Source organism: Ursus americanus, chromosome 18 (assembly GCF_024610735.1).
Source record: "Ursus americanus isolate L20-20 chromosome 18, mUrsAme1.1.p, whole genome shotgun sequence".
NCBI classification, from domain to species: domain Eukaryota; kingdom Metazoa; phylum Chordata; class Mammalia; order Carnivora; family Ursidae; genus Ursus; species Ursus americanus.
The window spans coordinates 45,622,875-45,641,640 of record NC_142144.1 but is presented as its reverse complement, the minus strand read 5'-3'; the positions used below and the strand labels follow the sequence as shown (position 1 = coordinate 45,641,640).

The following is an 18,766-nucleotide window of genomic DNA, read 5'->3' as shown; positions in this document are numbered from 1 at the left end:
CAGCAAACTCATCCCACAGGCAGAGATAGAAGAAGATATTTTACTTAATATAACTTGTTTTGTGCCACCTGCTCCCCCCCACCTCCCATAATGTCCAGGGTATTAGTTTCTTCTCTCTGGTAACTCTTGATAATCAGAATTCGATGAGAAACTTCTGTAATATTGTACATGTTCAAACTGAAAGCCCCAAAGGTATAAGATAAAAATCACCATAAGCAAGATTTTAAAACTATCATTTGAACATATGACAAAAGATTAACTTTATAATACATAAATAAATACATATATGAACAAAAAGGTAAACCAGTTGAAAAATGAGCAAAGAATACAGTGGGTAGCTTATAGTAGAGCGTATACAAATGGTCAGAAAAATATATGAAAAGATACTCAGTTTACTCATTAGTAAAGAAAAGTAACAGAAACAATGACATATCTATGGGTGTGGCAAAAATGAAAAAAGGAGTGATAATGTTGGTACAGTCATCAGGAAACAATCACACACACTATTGTAACTTGGTGTGATTGTTTTGGAAGGCAACTTTAGAGTATTTATAAAAATTGAACATACTTATGTGTCCCTTTGACTTAGCAATTCCTCTCCTATAACTCAATGGAAGTATGCAAAGATACACATACATAAATATATGCATGGAAATATACATACCATATATGTACGGTGTATATATATGTATGGAAAGAGATAAATGTTATGCATGCATGCATATATTTGTATTTATGATATTTGTGCTTTTATATATACAGATACGTTTATACACGTATATAAAGATATATGTCCCTTTAACTCAGCATTTCCATTCAATAACTCATACCAGTATGAAAAGTATATATATGTGCATATACAAACACTCATATGTAATATTGAAGATATATACACATGCACATATAAGTACAGAACGATTTTACACAGAGACACACATATGCACACACATTTTGTGTGCATGGGTGTGTGAGAGACAGATGTGTTCTTTTTTTTTTTTTTTTAAGAGAGAGAGAGATGTATTCTTAATGCTTGCAGTTTCTCTCCTATAAATTTCTGCAGATAGTTCATGTCAGGATGCAAAAAAGATTCTTTATAGCATCATATATAGTAGCAAAGAAAAAAAAGTAAGAAGGGAAAAAGGAGATAATGTATGCGTTTGTCAATAGATTTCTTTTTTAAACTGGCTTTAATCCATAAAATACAAAATTATACAGCCATAAGAAAATGAAGTGCATCTATCTGTCCTGATAATGGAAGTTGTCAAAGATCTATTACTAATCAAAGAGAACAAGTTATGGAATAGTCTGATCCCATTTATGTTTTCCAAATGTGTGCACTGGGGGAGAGCTGTTTACAATTATATGTACCTATATTTCTGGAAGGTTAATTTAAAATAATTAAAAATAGTGGTTTCCCCTGAGTAGTGAGACTGGGGAGAGGTAGTAAGGTTTTAGGAGATTTTTTCTTAATTTTGTTTATTTTTTTGGTACCTTTTGAAAGTTTACCATGAACAAGAATTTTAAAGTAACCACCACAGACATCTCAAACCTAGAGATTCTAATTCTGTAGTCCCGATGGTCAATACATCTAAATTTTAGAATCATTATAGATTATTCTAATATGGAGCCAAGACTGAGAACCATGTCCCTATATGTTGGTCTCCAATGACTGGCGGGGACAGCACTATCTTCCTAAAGACATAATAAATATGTGAGGCGAATGTAAAATGAAATGTCATTTAATTTTTCTCTAGAGAGAGGATGGCATTACATTTTTTTGTTTATGGTGAGATTTCAGCAGATCAAAGACTCCTGCAATCCTGGAATAGATCTGTATGTGCTGACTCTATCCAAGGCAGTCCAGAGATTAGAGACTAGTAGAAGATGACAGAATATTTTAGGCAAGGTTAGTGTTTATAACTCTAGGTGGCATGTTGGGAGGAGATACAGGGAACTACAGACGGTTCTTCTGTGCCCGAGGAGAGGTGGTAGAACCCAGCAACTCATACCCACAGGTACTGGAACTCTAATGCCAGGGGTTCTGAGTGGGAAAGGGATTAATAGGTGTTTGGGGTTCCTTTGTAAACTCCACTATAAGGTAGATGGCTGTGAGATAGTCAGCATGTCATCGTCACACACCTCTCAGGGGTTTATCCCCAGCAAAATCTTTGGTTTCTATTTATTTCCAACTTCAAATTAGTAAGTCAGAGTTGGATGTTCAGTTTTGATGTACGTGTTGATTTATGTCAGTGTGCTTAATATGTAATCCACGCTAGTTACATAGTATTTCATTAGCAGCTCTGGTTTCAAAGCAAATTTTTGGCAAAATTAATATTACATATTATTTATATAATTAAATATAAATGATAGACATAAATGACATACAAAGGTTACCATTTCTAAAAGTAAAGCAATTCTTTTCCTTATGCATGGAATGATATTAAAATCTTCTTGGGGCACCTGGGTGGCATTACCCTTTGGCTCAGGGCGTGATCCCCGTGTTCTGGGATCGAGCCCCACATCAGGCTCCTCTGCTGGAAGCCTGCTTCTTCCTCTCCCACTCCCCCTGCTTGTGCTCCCTCTCTCCCTGGCTGTCTCTCTCTCTGTCAAATAAATAAATAAAATCTTTAAAAAAAAATCTTCTGAGTGGGGGAGTCAAGAGGCAAGAAAGGAGCCACCTTATATGTCGTAGCTGAACTTGAGAAAAGTTTTATAGAAAACCAAGGCAGTAGGGAATGAGCAGATTCTAATAATTTTAGGCCTGGGAACATTTCACAAATCCCGTCAGTATGTAGACCATGTAAGTTTGTTTTGGTTTGATTTGATTAATTCTGTTGAATTATTGGCCCTTCTTCCACAAAACACCACCAAGCTCTTCCTCCTTGTATTCCTTTTGCTGCTTCCATCTCCTTCTCTGCCCTCCTGAATAGCTGACAGGTACACATTTAGGTAATACAGAAGTCTTCCCTAACCAGCTGGTTTCTACTATCCCCCAGGCAAAATGTAAGGACCTAAAGTTTCAAGGAATCCAATAGAAACGAACCAGAAAGTACAGACCCTTTAGAAATAGGTCTGTAAGATGCATGACAGCTATTTACAGAGTTACCTATCTTCTAACGTCTACATATTTTAGCATTTTCTTGCCTTTACACTTTGTTCTTTCTGATCTCTCCAACCTTCTCTCTCTCTCTCCCTCTTTTTAAGTAGGCTCTACAGCCCAGCATGACCTTGAACTCACCACCCCAAAATCAAGACTCAGAAATCAAGAGTCACATGCTCTACTACTGAGCCAGCTAGGTGCCCCAGCCCCAGCTTTTTTCTTGGTTCTAATTCCTAAGCCAACACATTCTAGGTCAGAATCCCTTGTTATATGCTCACTTTAAAACCACTTTTTCGGGTCGCCTGGGTGGCTCAGTCGTTAAGCATCTGCCTTTGGCTCAGGGCGTGATCCTGGTGTTTTGGGATCGAGCCCTGCATCAGGCTTCTCTGGGAGAGCCTGCTTCTTCCTCTCCCACTCCCCCTGCTTGTGTTCCCTCTCTCGCTGGCTGTCTCTCTGTCAAATAAATAAATAAATAAATAAATAAACTCTTTTAAAAAATAAATAAAACCACTTTTTCTTGCTATCATTTATATTAGTTTGCAATGCCTACTTCGCATTTCTTTATAAATCTATTGGTCTACTTGCTTATCTCACTTTAAGAAACTAATTCCATTTGGATTAGTTGAGTGACTATCACCTAACTCAGACCGTCATAATAAAGAATTTTAAGCTTATGGGGGAAAAAAAGAAAAAAAAGAAACTAATTCCTCTAGTGGCTTCGAGTGTTCTCAGAGAAATGCAAAAAGCAACAGGGAAAATGAGAAGTAAAACAAAGTGAGAAGGACCTTAACATTTTAAACTATTAATTTGCGAAGCATCCTTTCTGCTCCTAGCTCTCGCAAATTTGTCTGTAATTTTTCAAATAACTGGTGGAAGTGGTGCTTAATAAAGATTTTTTCCCCTCCCAGGGCTCCAGAATTTAAAAATATGTCTTTCCTCTCTATTCATCTATGTATCTTTCCTTGACTCATAGTATGGCACAATTATTACTGATAAAATATAAGACCCCACTACAGTCATATATTCCACAAATTCATAAAGGGGTAAAGATTTGGTGGTGGTAGGGAACTTTGGAGTCATCTAGTCTAATTCCCACCTTTTATAGATGAGGGAAATTGAGGCTAATTGAAGTCACAGGACTCAGGTCATGTAGTTGGAGAACCAGTACTGGGGCCCAGGTCTTCCATTTTCCAATCAGGTCCTAACTTCTCTTTCCTTCCTTCCCTCTTTCTTCCCTGGCGTTATACATAGAACAGGAGAAGATCATGGAAAGTATTGTGACACAACTGTTGCTCCTTCAACTAATTTTTAAAATTAAAATTGTATTTTCTTACATATGTTGTCATCTATCATCTCTATGTTCATAGCTATTTGTAGCTTAGTTAATTGAACACTGTGAAATTTTACCGACCCCCAAATTATTCAAGTTTTCAATGAATGACTCAATAGATTGTTAATAATGAAAACTTAGGATGTCAGAATTTGGTTGTAAATAGCTGCTGACATATACATGAAAGCAGACCTCTTTTATTTTATTTTTGAAAATTTACTTCTTTCTTTCTCTTTCTCCTTCCTTCCTTTCCTTTCCTTTCCTTCTTTCTTTATCTCTGCACCCAATGTGGGGTTTGAACTCATGATCTCAAGATCAAGAGTCACATGCTCTACCAACTGAGCCAGTCAGGCGCCCCAGACCTCTTGTATTTTAAGTGACGTTGACTTTAGCATTTTCTACATAAGACAGTCCACAGAAGTGCTTCTTCAGATGACCTTTATTGTTTTCCCAGATCACTAATTCTGCTTGCTCTTCTTTTGGTAGAATCTTGAACCATGTCTTGAACATTGGAAAAATTATACCCTATTATAAAAAATAATCAACTAATATTTCTCTATCTTGTTCTCATCTGGGAAATGATACCCATCTCTCAGGTTTAAGTATTAAATGAACAGATGTATTTTAATGTCTGCCTGGCACAAGTTATGTGTCAATAATTGTTTACCTGTTTTTCCCAATAAGAGATGCTCTGATTCTCAGCTAACTTTCCCCAGGAATGTAGTCATTTGGGTATAAAGAATTGATGGGGAAGTAAAGATTTTTTAAATTCAATTTATAGAAACCCCTTCTTTTGGTCTCTCAAATTATTTTTTTTTCTGTTTCTCTCTCTCTGTCTCACACACACACCCACTCCATAAATCTTTTCCTAGTATGTGTAGCAGTTTTTATAAATTGTTGTAGGCATCATTTATCAATAATTATTACAAAGAGTGAGAGAAGTGAACCTCTTTGAGTCTTTAACATTTCTCAGGAGTTAGTGGTAAATCCATGATCATACATTTTTAAACCAAAATAGCCACACCTTGGAGTCCAATCTATTGATTTTTCTTTATTAAAGCACTGGTCAGTTGTTCCAGTGGTGTAAGGAATTACGCAACACTGGACATTAAATCCCAAAGTGCTGCACCTTTAGTTTGTTCAGCAGATATGAAGACATTCTGGGAGCCACCATTGTATATTTTCAACAGTTGTATACTCAATTTACTCTTTCAGCAACCCTTTGGGAAATACCCCGAGATAATTTATTGGGTAAGTGCATCGGTTTTCTAAAAGATATTTGGAATATTTCATAGTTTGACCCCCTGAGACACTCTAGTAAAGGGAAGGGTCAGAAAATTTAACGAAGAAATAAATAGGTTAAGGATGAATGGGCTAAGCTTTGGCACTGTGCCAGAGCTTCATTTAAAGGCTGTAGTTCTTCTCACCTCTTTACCAAGTTACTTTGTCATTTAAAGCCTCCCCAGTAAGAGTGTTACTGAAGAACAACTCAAAAGTACAAAATATCACATAATCTTTTCATCTCACGGGGGGGGGCGGGGGCTTCTTTATCCTATTGTATATAGATGAAGCAAATTGTTACAGTTAATCGCGACAGTTGCTCTCCCTACAATCCAGCACGTAGTCCTGCGCTCTGACTTCTGGAACTCCCCAAGAATCTCCCCTGGACTGAATAACAAACAGCAAGCACCCGCCCCTCTCCAAGAGCTGTTCTGCGTCTTCTTGACCCAGGGATCTTAGAACCTGTGGGCAGAGTCTCGAATCCTCCTTTCCCGTCACTGTCCGGTGGAGCTCGGTGCAAGTCCCCAGGGCTTCGCAGGTGACTTGCGTGGCAACACACAGCGTGTAAAGCCTTGGGCACCTCCTGATGCCCACGTCTACTGTCGAACTTGTCTTCGGCATCGTCGTTGTCGTCTCCTCAGTCTTCAGAGTTTTCCTTCTAGTCCCCGGAGCCTCAAACCTAAAGTAGGGGCTTCCAGGACGCTCCTTCAAGGTCAGTGGGGCAAACGTGTCATCTGCCTCCCGCTCAAATGCCCATCATCGCCGCCTCGCACTCTGCTGCCAGTGTCTTTCCTGTGAAGTTCGGCAGACACCTGGGGTCGTTACGGATTTTACAGGCCGCTTTTTGCCAGAAAACCCTGAAGAGTAAAGGACACCTGGGAGCTTCACGTTCAGCTCCTAAACCTCTCTGGAAATCCATTTACACCGCCTCTGTGTTTGGCTGCGCGGTGAGTGTGAGGGCGGGATCCAGGGGAAAAGAAGAAAGAAAAAAAATGTATTCACGGTCTGCTTCTCCTCCCCCACGGTGAGTCTAGGCTGGAAGGCTTTCAGGCTTTCCGCCGCTCCACATTTGTAGCCTCCCTTGTACTAAGTTGGGGGTGGGGGACAGGGGAGAAAAGAAATGTCCTTGTGGGCGGCTGGGGGTGCCCGCCATCAGTCTCCTGCAGCTGCGCGCAGGTACCGGGCGACAGCGCGGTGGCCCCGCTCCTCAGCCAGATCCACGGGCAGGCGGCCCCAGGCATCGCGCACGTCCAGACGCGCCCCGGCGCGGTGCAGCACCACGAGCGTGTCCAGGAAGCCCTCCCGGGCCGCGTCGTGCACAGGTCGGGTGAGGGTGGCTTCGTCGGCACAGTTGGGCTCCGCGCCGTGGAGCAGCAGCAGCTCGGCCACGCGGGTGCTGCCCATCATCATGACCTGCCGGAGAGAGCAGAGTGGTCAGGGCGGCAGTGGTCAGGACAGCGAGATGCAGGCCTGGGCCTGGACAGGTAGAACCATTTCAAAGAAATACGTATTCATGAAGTAGCCACCTAACGCAGGGGCGCTTACAAGTCTTGGGAGACTGGTTAAGCTTCGTTTGCTGATGCAATCCCAACAGCCCCTTCCTCGGCCCCCCCCCCAACTCTTTACTCAGCCCTAATTGAGTTTCATTTTATTCTTCAAACATGCGGAGACAAGAAAGAGCTGATAATAAAGCGCTAATGGTCGTTGTGCGAAAAAGAAAATTTTGATTTCCGTTGGAACGTGGGAATCTATTTTGTTAAATGGTTTATGGGCGGAGCTAGGTTTAAAAGCTTTTAAAGTCTTAGATTATTTCCCTTGATGTCTCTCCCGCCTCAGCCAGAATCTAAAACTATTTACTAGGCAGTCAGCTGATATTTTTAAGAGAGTAATGCTTTAGAGGAGAAATAATGTTTTAAGTTGTCAAGTTTGCCTCGTAAATCCCCTGTGGGAGGCTTTTACATTTCACTGTCATATATGCCTGTGCTCATAAACTGAATATGAGTTTGAGCCAAATTTGGAGCTAGAGGGGAAAAAGTAAATAATGTCAGGTCTAGTCTTATGAGATGATGAAAACAAGTTATTCTTTTAACAGATGATTTACCATTTTTAATATTTTAAGTTTACATTATAGGTAAGGGACAAAGTTCAAAGGGTAATATATTAATGTAACAAACATGTAACATAAACACTATATTTACATTGTACAGGATTTTATAATGTAATAGGATTTTATAATGTTAGATAGTAAATAATTTGCTCTGTAAAAAAGAGCTTGGATGTTAGTCAAATCAGAGCAATGCATAATTTAGAAAAAAGATGTTTTGGAGCCATAAGCCTGTAGCATCCACTTGTGTATATGTACTTTATACAAGCATTTACTTTCTTATTTTAACAATAAAACAGTTTTTGATAACCAAATATCCAAAATGGAGTTATTTGTTCTTGTGAGTTTATGTATTTTAAAATGTACCATGTAATTGAAAGATTGTATTTTTTGTTTCATGAATATTAGAAACATCCATTTCCTCCCTTAAAAACCATGATATGTTATCATTTCCACTAGTGATGTATGTAAGATATTTCATATATAGAGGGAAAAAAAGTGGTTCTTAGTATCTCAAAAAATGATGAATTAAAACTATAATTAAAATCTTTTAAAAATTATTAATATCATTTGAAGTCTTTAAGAACTACTTTATAATATTTTTTGATGCTTTAAACTATCCCTCATTTTTTTAAAAAGATTTTATCCACTTATTGGAGAGAGAGCATGTGCGCGTGGGCTCACATGCACAAGCGGGGGAGGGCGGAGAGGCAGAAGGAGAGCGAGAAGCAGACTCCCTGCTGAGCAGGGAGCCAGAAGCAGAGCTGGACCTCAGGACCCTAAGATCATGACCCCTCAGGGGAAGGCAGATGCTTAACCCGACTGAACCACCCAGGCACCCCAAGCTATCCCTCATTTCTTATAACACTTTTCTAAGAATGTAAAAGGAATGCACATATATTTTCTTTAAAAATCTACACAATTAATAAGATTCCTTAATAACAGCTTGGTTCTAGAATGTGACATTGAGATGAATACTAACCATTATAGTCAACAATAAAGCACAAAATATTACCTTGGATTTTAAAGGAATTAAAAAATATTACTACTAATTGAAGGGATGCATAAACATATTGAATAAAGGATTTTAACAATGAAGAGGCAAATTACTTATGTAGACCCTCTGCCATTTAAAAAGGACCTAACAGTTGCTGCAAGCATGCTTTTGTAATCTCTGTATGAAAATTGAACAAAAATCTATAGAAGCATATTTTTTCTTATGTAACACTCAAGAGCCGCTGCTAATGTAAAAGGAATTAAGTACTGTGGTCGAGGAATACTGGTTTATCTCTTTGTATTCAGTTTGCCTCTATGAGAAAAGAATACAAAGAATTTCATATCGCAGCCTAGAAGGGCACGGTATTTTTTTTCATGCACTATGATTCTGCATGATTCCTCAAATCTAATCCACATTGTGTAATTTGTCATTTAATTATCTCTATCAATGAAAGGTGATCGATATTTATTGAAAGGCAGACAAATCAAAAGTTTTCCTTCCCAATAACCTCTCCTTTTCTCCCCAGTTGAATCTGTCCCTTGCCATCTGTGATCATGAGACCGGAGAGAGGATATTGACATTTTTTCCACGACTAAAAAGAAAACCAAACTGAAGTAGTGGTTTTTTTCAATCCCTTTCTTTAGGATTCTTGGTGGGGGAGAACCTGCTTTACACCTGGGCTCCACACCTCAAGGAAGAGAAACACAGGTATGTTGGTGAAGATCTCGGTCCCAGCCGCGTCCCACGGAGGCCGCTCCCCTTTGTTCATGCGCCCCCTGCCGGCGAGGCCCCAGGGCCCCAGCTACCTGGATCGGCCGCCTCCCGAAGCGGTTGACTCCGTTGGGATCCGCACCCGCTTCCAGGAGCTGCCGCACGGTCTCCACTTGCCCCTGCGCCGCGGCGTTGGCCAGGCCCGCGTCGTCGCCGCCACCACCGAGCATGCCCTTGTCCTCCTCGCGCATTTCGCAGCCCGCAGGCGCAGACTGGCCGGGATAATCCACCGCTGGCCGTGAGCTTCGCCACACTCCTCCCTTCTTCCCCACCTCGCCCTGGCGCCCTCTCCCCTCCGTGGGAAAGTTCAGGTCAGCTTCACAGTCTTTCGTCGTCCTTCTGTTGCTTGGAGGCCCGTGCAATGGCTGAGCCACTCGTGGTTAAACTGGGCTTTTCCCGGCTCGCTCCTGGGAAAAAGCGCCTCGTGCGGCCGCAGCCGAGCGCAGGGCGCCTCCGGCCGCCAAGTGCGGGCGCGTCGCAGCGTTCTCACGGCCGAGCCTTGCTCCGGCTAGGTGGAGAGCCGGCGGGGAATGAATCCGTTTCCAGCTGGGCGGCCGGGCAGGGCATTCCCCACCCCCTTAGGCTCCGCCCCCCTGTCCGGCCGGCCAGCGCTGGCACTTCCCACTGTGCTGGCACTTCCCACTGTGCTGGCCGGGAGGCCTGGCCCGCAGATGACGTTACAGCAGACGAGGTAGGGGCGGGGGTGTGTGATTGGGGGGGGAGCCAGCCCGGACGGTGCTGGGACGCATGCGCCAGACAGCGGGCGCGGAGCCTGCTGTCTTGCTTGCCCAGTGTCCCGCAAGGCCTTAGCTAAGGTTTTGGAAAAGTTGAATCAATGCACTCAGCTCCTAATCTCCTCCCTCCAGCAGGCGGAGCAGAGGATTTCTATTCCTTCAGCCCTGTGCCAGCTGGTTTCACTCTGGAGACGTTAGTCCTTCCTTGTGCAATTGAACGACTGGCTAAGAGAAAGGCATTTAAAATAATTTTGTCTCCCTTAAGATATCTGAAAGTGACAGCTTTGCACCAGTCATGCAGGTTAAATTCATCCCCAGGGAGTACTTGAACTTCGCTAGCTTCACATCTTGCATCAACCTTAGCAATTCTCTTTTGGGTGTGTCTTCTTAGTTGAATTAGCAAAAAATCAGTCACGGTGAAAAATCCTGAGAATCCTGTTTTGAATGTGCTTTTTATTCTTTTTATCTTTGAATAATGGGTACAACACACACACACACACACACACACACACCTCCAAAAAACAAACCTGGTTTGAGAATGATAATGACAACCTGGTACACGTGAGACATTTAAAAAATATTAATATATATTTTAAGAATCTGAGATTCCAGTTTCATGATATTTGAATAATATTTTTGTTTGCACTCTTACCTATTTAAACCCACTTCGCAAGTACTTGATTTTTATTTATCATGAGTAATAAAGGAAATTTATGCAGTAATAATGAAGCATAATAAAACAGGGGTGTGGTGCTGGGCCTGTCATTAAACAGGCTGAACCTGTCATTAAATCCTCTTCTGAAGTTTAAAGGCCAATTGCTTTTCTCCCCAATCTTCCTAGGTCAGTTAACATATGCATTGCATTAAAGATTTAAAAAATTACAGCTGATGTTCAATTAAAATAGAAAGAGAACCACAAGTTATGTATCTGTTGCCCGAAAGCTTTGGTGAGGAACTATATTAGACTGAGCTTCTTCTAACATGGAACAGTTCTTATTTACAAGATTAATTTTGGTTCAGAGTGCAGAGAAAGAGTGCCTAAGGAAGGGCAATTGCTTGCTTACTCACAAAGGAGAGTTTGTTTCACATGTTTCTTCTAGCATACCTTAGCTTAGACTCCTCCTCCCCAATCCATTGAAGAATAAGGAAGAGCTCTTCAAAGACAGGGGAGCCCATGGAAGTGGTGCTTAGGGATGAAGATCTACTGACTGAGACAGAGTTGAAATCCACCTGGAGAGGGAAGGGAAGGAGGCAGCATTAATAACCATTTTTCCCTCTCTCTTACCCCACCCTCATTTCTTAGTTTTCAGCTTCTTAATTTCTCTATTTTTCTCTCTTATTTGAAACTCCATTCTTATCTGAAAAAGAAAAGTCCTTTTATTTGTTGATAGTGGCTCCATTCCTTGGTCTGGCCAGAGGAATAGAAGTCTATTTCTGGTTGAAAAACATAGATGAGCTGTTTTTTACCAGTCTTTGGGGCCTGTCCCCACCCATGGTGTATTGGGGATTACAGATGTGTAGGTAGAATGGGAGAAGGAAGAGGAAATATGGACAGTGGGAAGCCAGAGTTTTGAAATGGGTGGCATTGTTTCTTTGGCAGTCACTCTGAGGGGCTGAGTCATCAGACTGATATTGGTGGATGTGGTAGCAAATGGACTCAGTCCAGAGTATTTCATCAGAACAGCCTATCTACCCTGAAATTTAGTGCACAGCCAAACGTAACAAGGCAGGTTGCCTTTTAAAGGAGTGTTGTTGGGGGGTCCTTCTTCTAATGGATCCAGTAATTAAATTAGTTCAACAAAATTATCTCAGTATGTCATATGTTCCAGGAGTCCACAATTGAAGAAGATATGGGTGCTAGCTTTTAAGAAAGTCTCCCTGATAGCACCCAAAACTAATAAATAGAGAGTTTCAACTTAATGCTGTAACTTTACTGAGGATGTATCTTTGGGATATATTGGGAGTAAGAAGAGGGGAACTTAAATCGAGATGGAGATGCAGGGGGGTTCTTAGAGGAGTTACCAGATTAAAGTCTCTAAAGAATGCATCAAAAATTTTTTCCTGTGTCCTAGATTTGAGCTTTGGATTTCTCTGAAACTTAACAAAAAGTCAGAAAAAGATAGCTTGAGCCAGTTTTTGAGCCACCTTCTTAAATGGTAAGCATGGCCGAAGTGTCTGAAAAATGAAAACTATTTGGAGTTGATAAGGAGATGGAAGAAAATTGTTTTTAGTTGAGGGGGACGTAGACAAAGAATGGAATGATAGGGAAAAAAACAATTAGCCGAATGATTGAGACTCTTCCACGAGGCAGATATGTGAGCTTCACCAAGTAAGTTGACTGGACAAGAATTTTGAGCGGGGGAAATGTTGCCAGCGATACGTGCGATTACTAGCACCACGGACAGCGCCTTCCTAGTAAGCGTGTCTGGGTGGTCCTAACCCACTCCAGACTGAGAATTCCTGGGAAAGCTTCACACTTGATCTTCCAATCCTTTTTCTCCCCTGAAATTCAAAGAACCATATAGAAACTTGATGGACTTCTTTACAAAACATCTTTACAATGGACCACTCAATCTGATTTCCAAATATTACTGGATTATCTAATGTTCTCTATGTAAAGAACATGAAATATTCTCTATATTTAAAAGAAGAGGGGAGAAATACACTTAATGTCTACCCTGTTCCAAGTTATTTACAAGTATTATTTCGTTTAACTCTCATAACACTCCTATGCAAAATGTATCAGTTTCTCAATTTTACAGACAAGACAAAAGGATCAAAGAAATTAAGTAACTTGCATACTAGTTAAACATTGTTGAAGGTAGAGTCTAACCTGTGTGGTGTCAGAGCCTCTACCCCTAACACTACGTAGTGTTTTTAGCAGCTGTCATGGTAGGCTTAACTGGAAAAAAAAAAGTGCAATGAACTGGCTTATAATTATTTTCCAGCCTACATGGTGTTTTCCAGATGGTGCACCTCACAGCACACTCTTAATAGACTTCAAAGATGACATTTCCATGTAATACAATGGCACATTTGTCTTGAACAATAGGGTGAGATAATGAAACATTTTATCTCTCCCTGAAACCCAGCTGTCTCTAGGATGAAACACAACCTATTGTTAATGCTTTAAACACATTTAAGAGATGAAGTGGATGGGAACATAGAGGGCAGCTGAAACTTAGCATTGTCACAGCTATGCCATTTAATAGGGTTGATAATTTATAAGTGAGAAGAGAGAGAAAGTAAATGGTAAATTGGCATAGGATTTTGGAGGTAAATAGAAGGGAATGAGTAGAGGGATGGTTGGGTGGCTCAGTCCGTTAAGTGTCTGCCTTCAGCTCAGCTCATGATTCCAGGGTCCTGGGATTGAGTCTCACATTGGGCTCCTTGCTCAGTGGGGAGTCTGCTTCTCCCTCTGCCTGCTGCTCCCTCTGTTTGTGCTCTCTCTCCCTCCCTCTCTCTCTCTCTGACAAATCAATCAATCAATAAATCTTTTTTTTGAAAAGAAGGGAATGAGTAGAATCAGTTTCAATATTATAAATAATGCAAATTTCCAGTGATAATGTTCATATTCTAGTTGGTGAAATTATATATGAACTCACTATGAAAGTGTGAATACAAATCAGTTGAGTGACCAAAAGAAACAGTGACATAACTTTGCATGTGGTTGGGTCCAAGATTTCTAAGTCGGGAGAGAAGACAATTAGAAATCATTTTGGGGGGCACCTGGGTGGCTCAGTCGTTAAGCGTCTGCCTTGGGCTCAGGGCGTGATCCCGGCGTTCTGGGATTGAGCCCCACATCAGGCTTCTCCGCTATGAGCCTGCTTCTTCCTCTCCCACTCCCCCTGCTTGTGTTCCCTCTCTCGCTGGCTGTCTCTCTCCATCAAACAAATAAAATCTTAAAAAAAAAAAGAAATCATTTTGGGGGCTTTTTCAAACTATATATGACCCACCTCCCATCAGGAGGCTTGATTCTCTCCATTTTGCCAATTGAGATTTATGCTTCAGGATTCATAGTATATCTTTTTCTATATTCCCATATTTCTTTCTTTTTTTCCTTTAAAAAAAGAGAGCTATTTATTTATTTGAAAGAAAGAGTGCACAAGCAGGGGGGAGGGACAGTGGGAGAGGGAGAAGCAGTTCCTCGGGGAGGGCTCGATCCCAGAACCCCAAGATCATGACCTGAGCCGAAGGCAGATGCTTAACCAACTGAGCCACCCAGGCGCCCCTCCCATATTTATTTAAGTTTAATTGAACGGTGAACATTTTAGCATCTGTATTCGTTTTCCAAGGTTGCCATAAAACAATACCACAGACTAGTTGGCTTAAACAACAGAAATTTATTTTCTCACAGTTTGGTTTCTGCTGAAGTCTCTCTCCTTGGTTTGCGGGTGGTCACATTCCTGCTGCTTCTTCACACAGTTATCCTGTGTGCATGTAAGCCCCTGGTAATCTCTTGTGTGTCCAAATTCCCTCTTCTCATAAGGACACTAGTTAGATTGCATTAGGACTCACTCCAACAGCCTCATTTTAACTTATCCACTTCTCTACATGCCCTATCTTCAAATATAGTCACATTCTGAGATACTGTAGGTTAAAGATTTAACATACGAATTTCGGGGAGACACAATTCAGTCTATAATGGAGTCTTTCCCAATTTTTACACATAACATTTTTGTTAATAATTTATTTATTTGGATAAGGATGAAAATAATATCAACACATTGACATTGGTTGATAGTGATTCCAGTCTCTTGTGTCTCTTTTATATTTTACTTATTTATTTTTTAAAGATTTTATTTTTAAGTAATCTCTAGACCCAAAGTAGGGCTCAAACTCACAACCGCGAGATCCAGACTCACATGCTCTACTGACGACTGAGCCAGCCAAGCACCCCAACTTGTGTCTCTTTTAATCTATAGATTTCCGTCTTTCTTTCTTTCCTTTTTTCTTTCTTCTCAATTTATTTGTTGCAGGAATGGGATTGTTAGTTCTGGAAACTCTGCAGTCTGAACTTTGCAGAGTGCTTCCTCATGATGACATTTAACATTTTTCTCTGTCACCTGTATTTCTTGTAATTTATTATTTAGATCTAGAGTCTGGATGTGATTCACGTTTGATATTTTGGCAAAAACACTTTATAAGTTGTATAAACTTCTACCCAAAGGCACATAATCTGTTTGCTTCTCATGATTATAGCAGCCATTGACAATTATTTCTTAAATCTATTATTTCCTTAGGGATCACAAAATGGTGGCATTCTAATTCTACCATCCCTTCTTTATTTACTAGCTGAAATACTTCTGTAAGGAGAAAGCTTCCTTTGCTATCTACTTGTTTGCCCTCAGGTACATATAAGAAAGACAGGGTAAGTACTTTATTTTCGAATTTATTTATGGGTTTTAAAACTAATGATTTGAACTTCCAGCTTCTTTCAAAGGTGACTAATAATTTTTGAATTGTTGTAAACTTGAGGATTTGAACATAATTGATGTGTTTTCATCCACTATAATTATCATTCCTATTGATGCTCAAGGCCTATCTTTGGCCAGTGAGAGCCTCTGCAGGTTGGTTCCTGAGTCTTTTTAATGTGACTCCAGTAGTCTCTGACAGAATCCCTGATTTTTGGTAGACAACGTATTCCAGTTTTATCTTGTACATTTCATGTACTATATATAGAATCAACCATTTCTCCAAGGAGCATTGATTCTTTTTAGTTGAGAATGGTATTTAAAAAGTAAATTATCAGGGGGTACCTGGTGGCACAGCGGTTAAGCGTCTGCCTTCGGCTCAGGGCGTATTCCCGGTGTTATGGGATCGAGCCCCACATCAGGCTCCTCTGCTATGAGCCTGCTTCTTCCTCTCCCACTCCCCCTGCTTGTGTTCCCTCTCTTGCTGGCTGTCTCTATCTCTGTCAAATAAATAAATAAAATCTTAAAAAAAAAAAAAGTACATTGTCAGTGCTGGGGGCCTTATTGCTACCTAGCCAGACCATTATATTTCAAGGCCTTTATGTTTACATCTAAAACATAAATTTAGCTTCTTAGTTCACAATATTTACACATATTTTCACCTACATGAATGTCCAAGGGGTTGTTGAAAATTCAGTAGTGTGGGCCTTTGGGCCTATCTTTGAGCCCAGAGGGCCCCCAAGTCCTTATTACAACCAAAAATGCCACGGAAAAATATCCAAAATACCCCATACGGTGGTTCCCTTAGAAAAATCACTGATTTAAATGACACATGGATAGAGGGAGATGAGATCAAAGGGACGATTTAATTATGAAATCAGAAATCTTCTGCTTCTATGATTTGTCTACCTCCCTTCCAGACACGCCTAACTGAATCCAGACTTCGTGTGTGCTAGGCAAGCTCAGAGTTCTTCCTGTGTACACATGCAAGTATACTGAACTCAGTTCAGGCATTAAATAGTTTATTTCCACATTTTATCAAATTTTACCTTCTCATCAAAGCTTGTTCTTGAATAACGTTATCCTTTATTGTTTAATCATGGCAGAGAACCCACTTAAAAACAATAGGCCAATCTTGGCTTGTGTATCTTATGATACCAGTAATGTACAGTTCTTGTTTGCCAGAAATTTCATGATGAAAGAGTCCTCTCAAGTTGAAGAGAACTCAATAGGCCATCACAAGCCAACGGGGATGGCATCACGTATCCAAACATTAGACACTACTGAAGTGACTTTCTGCTAAAGCTAGACATGTTGAATAACACAGTGATATAGGGACTCCTATATCCTATATAATTATTTGTGAAACTAAGTTGTGTATCCAGACTTCTCTCTTTCTTATTTTGGAGGTCTAGCATTAATATTAGAATCAAGTGCATCTCACAACTGTTACTATTGTAAATGGAATATCGAGAGGGGGAGTGAGAGGTTGAGTTAGTGGAAAACATTTTCTCAAAGTAGAGAGAGACTCTGGGAGCTTAATTTCTTGAAAATATGCTGAGGGGAGCCTGGGTGGTTCAGTCAGTTAAGCGTCTGCCTTTGGCTTGGGTCATGATCTGGGGTCCTGGGATCCAGCCTGTGTGGGGCTCCCTGCTCAGCAGGGCATCTGTTTCTCCCTCTCCCTTTGCCCCTCCCCTCCGCTCATGCTCTCTGTCTGTCAAATAAATAAATAAATAAAATAAAATCTTAAAGAAAATATGTTGAAAATATCAACAAATTGAGAATTTTACTCTATCTTAATTTTCTTTTGAAGATTGTTATTTAGCATAAATCACACATTTTATTTGCTTTTTTTCCATCAGAAATGTGTTACTTCTGAACTATGTTGAATAATCTTTTTTAAAAAAATTTATTTATTTGAGAGAGAGAGTGTGTACCTGTGCACGTGAGTGGGGGGGGCAGAGGGAGCAGGAGAAAGAGAATCCTCAAGCAGGCTCCCTGCTGAGAACAGAGCCAGCCCGAGAGACCATGACCTGAACTAAAATCAAGAGTCAGCTGTCAACCGACTGAGCCACCCAGGTGCCCCTATGCTGAGTACTCTTTCATTAGAGATAATTGATAATTTTTTTAAAGATTTTATTTATTTATTTGACAGAGAGAGAGACAGCCAGTGAGAGAGGGAACACAAGCAGGGGGAGTGGGAGAGGAAGAAGCAGGCTCCCAGCAGAGCAGGGAGCCTGATGCGGGGCTCGATCCCAGGACCCTGGGATCATGCCCTGAGCCAAAGGCAGATGCTTAACGAATGAGCCACCCAGGAGCCCCAACTGATACATTTTGATAAAGTGTATCTTCTTTCCAGGGCTCTTGCATAAAACCCATTCTATAAAATGTAGTGATTTTTTGGAACTTTTTTTAATTTTAGGAGGCTTCTATGTTAAAAAAAAAAAGGCACGTACACACACAAACACTTATACACATATCTCAGCAGAATCAATTGGCTTGAAGATTGGTAATCTGATATGCTGTGGGTCCACTCCTGCATTGAAGTTTTCATCTTTATGAGTCATTGTGAATTGGAACCTGAATTTTGTTCTCATCTGAAATCGTTGCTGTTGTATAGATCCAATCACACAGCACAGATGGAATCAGATAATTAACTTCTGCACGGCCCAAGAAACTGCATAATCAGATGTTAAGATCCTTGGACGAAGAATGTTATCTCTCTTTCCATTCACTCCTCAACCTTTTGTAATCTGGCTTTCACACAGAATTGGTAACCAATTTCACACAAAGTCAAGTAACTAATGGCCAAGGTAACCAATGGCTTTCTTGCTGCTGGATCCAGTGATCTCAGCCTTCATCTCTTGCAGTTTCTTCTGTGCAGCTTTGAATCCTGATCAACCTTTTTTTTCTTGCTCTTCTTAACTTTCTTGCTTCTGGCGAAGCCATCCTCTCATATATTACTGATCGCATATGCCATGTATGTGATGTAAATAATACCAACATGTTTACATCCTCCTAAAAAATATATTCTT

At 40.6% G+C, this 18,766-nt stretch overlaps 1 protein-coding gene across 1 annotated transcript; it reads right to left on the bottom strand.

Annotated features, from left to right (window-relative positions):
• Positions 1–983: 983 nt before the first annotated feature.
• On the bottom strand, positions 984–10,163 carry CDKN2B (cyclin dependent kinase inhibitor 2B). The gene is made up of 2 exons (XM_045780666.2): positions 9,619–10,163; positions 984–7,124 (listed from the first exon to the last, which is right to left on the bottom strand). Exons 1-2 carry the CDS (start codon positions 9,772–9,774, stop codon positions 6,864–6,866), a joined length of 417 nt encoding a protein of 138 aa, XP_045636622.1. The 5' UTR covers positions 9,775–10,163; the 3' UTR covers positions 984–6,863.
• Between the last annotated feature and the right edge of the window lie 8,603 nt (positions 10,164–18,766).

Bases quoted from the DNA above. Each gene is read 5' to 3' on its own strand.
- CDKN2B (XM_045780666.2), bottom strand. From the start codon at position 9,774: ATGCGCGAGGAGGACAAGGGCATGCTCGGTGGTGGCGGCGACGACGCG. The intron at 7,125-9,618 runs GTAGCTGGGGCC...TCTCTCCGGCAG, and splicing joins TCGGGAGGCGGCCGATCCAG to GTCATGATGATGGGCAGCAC.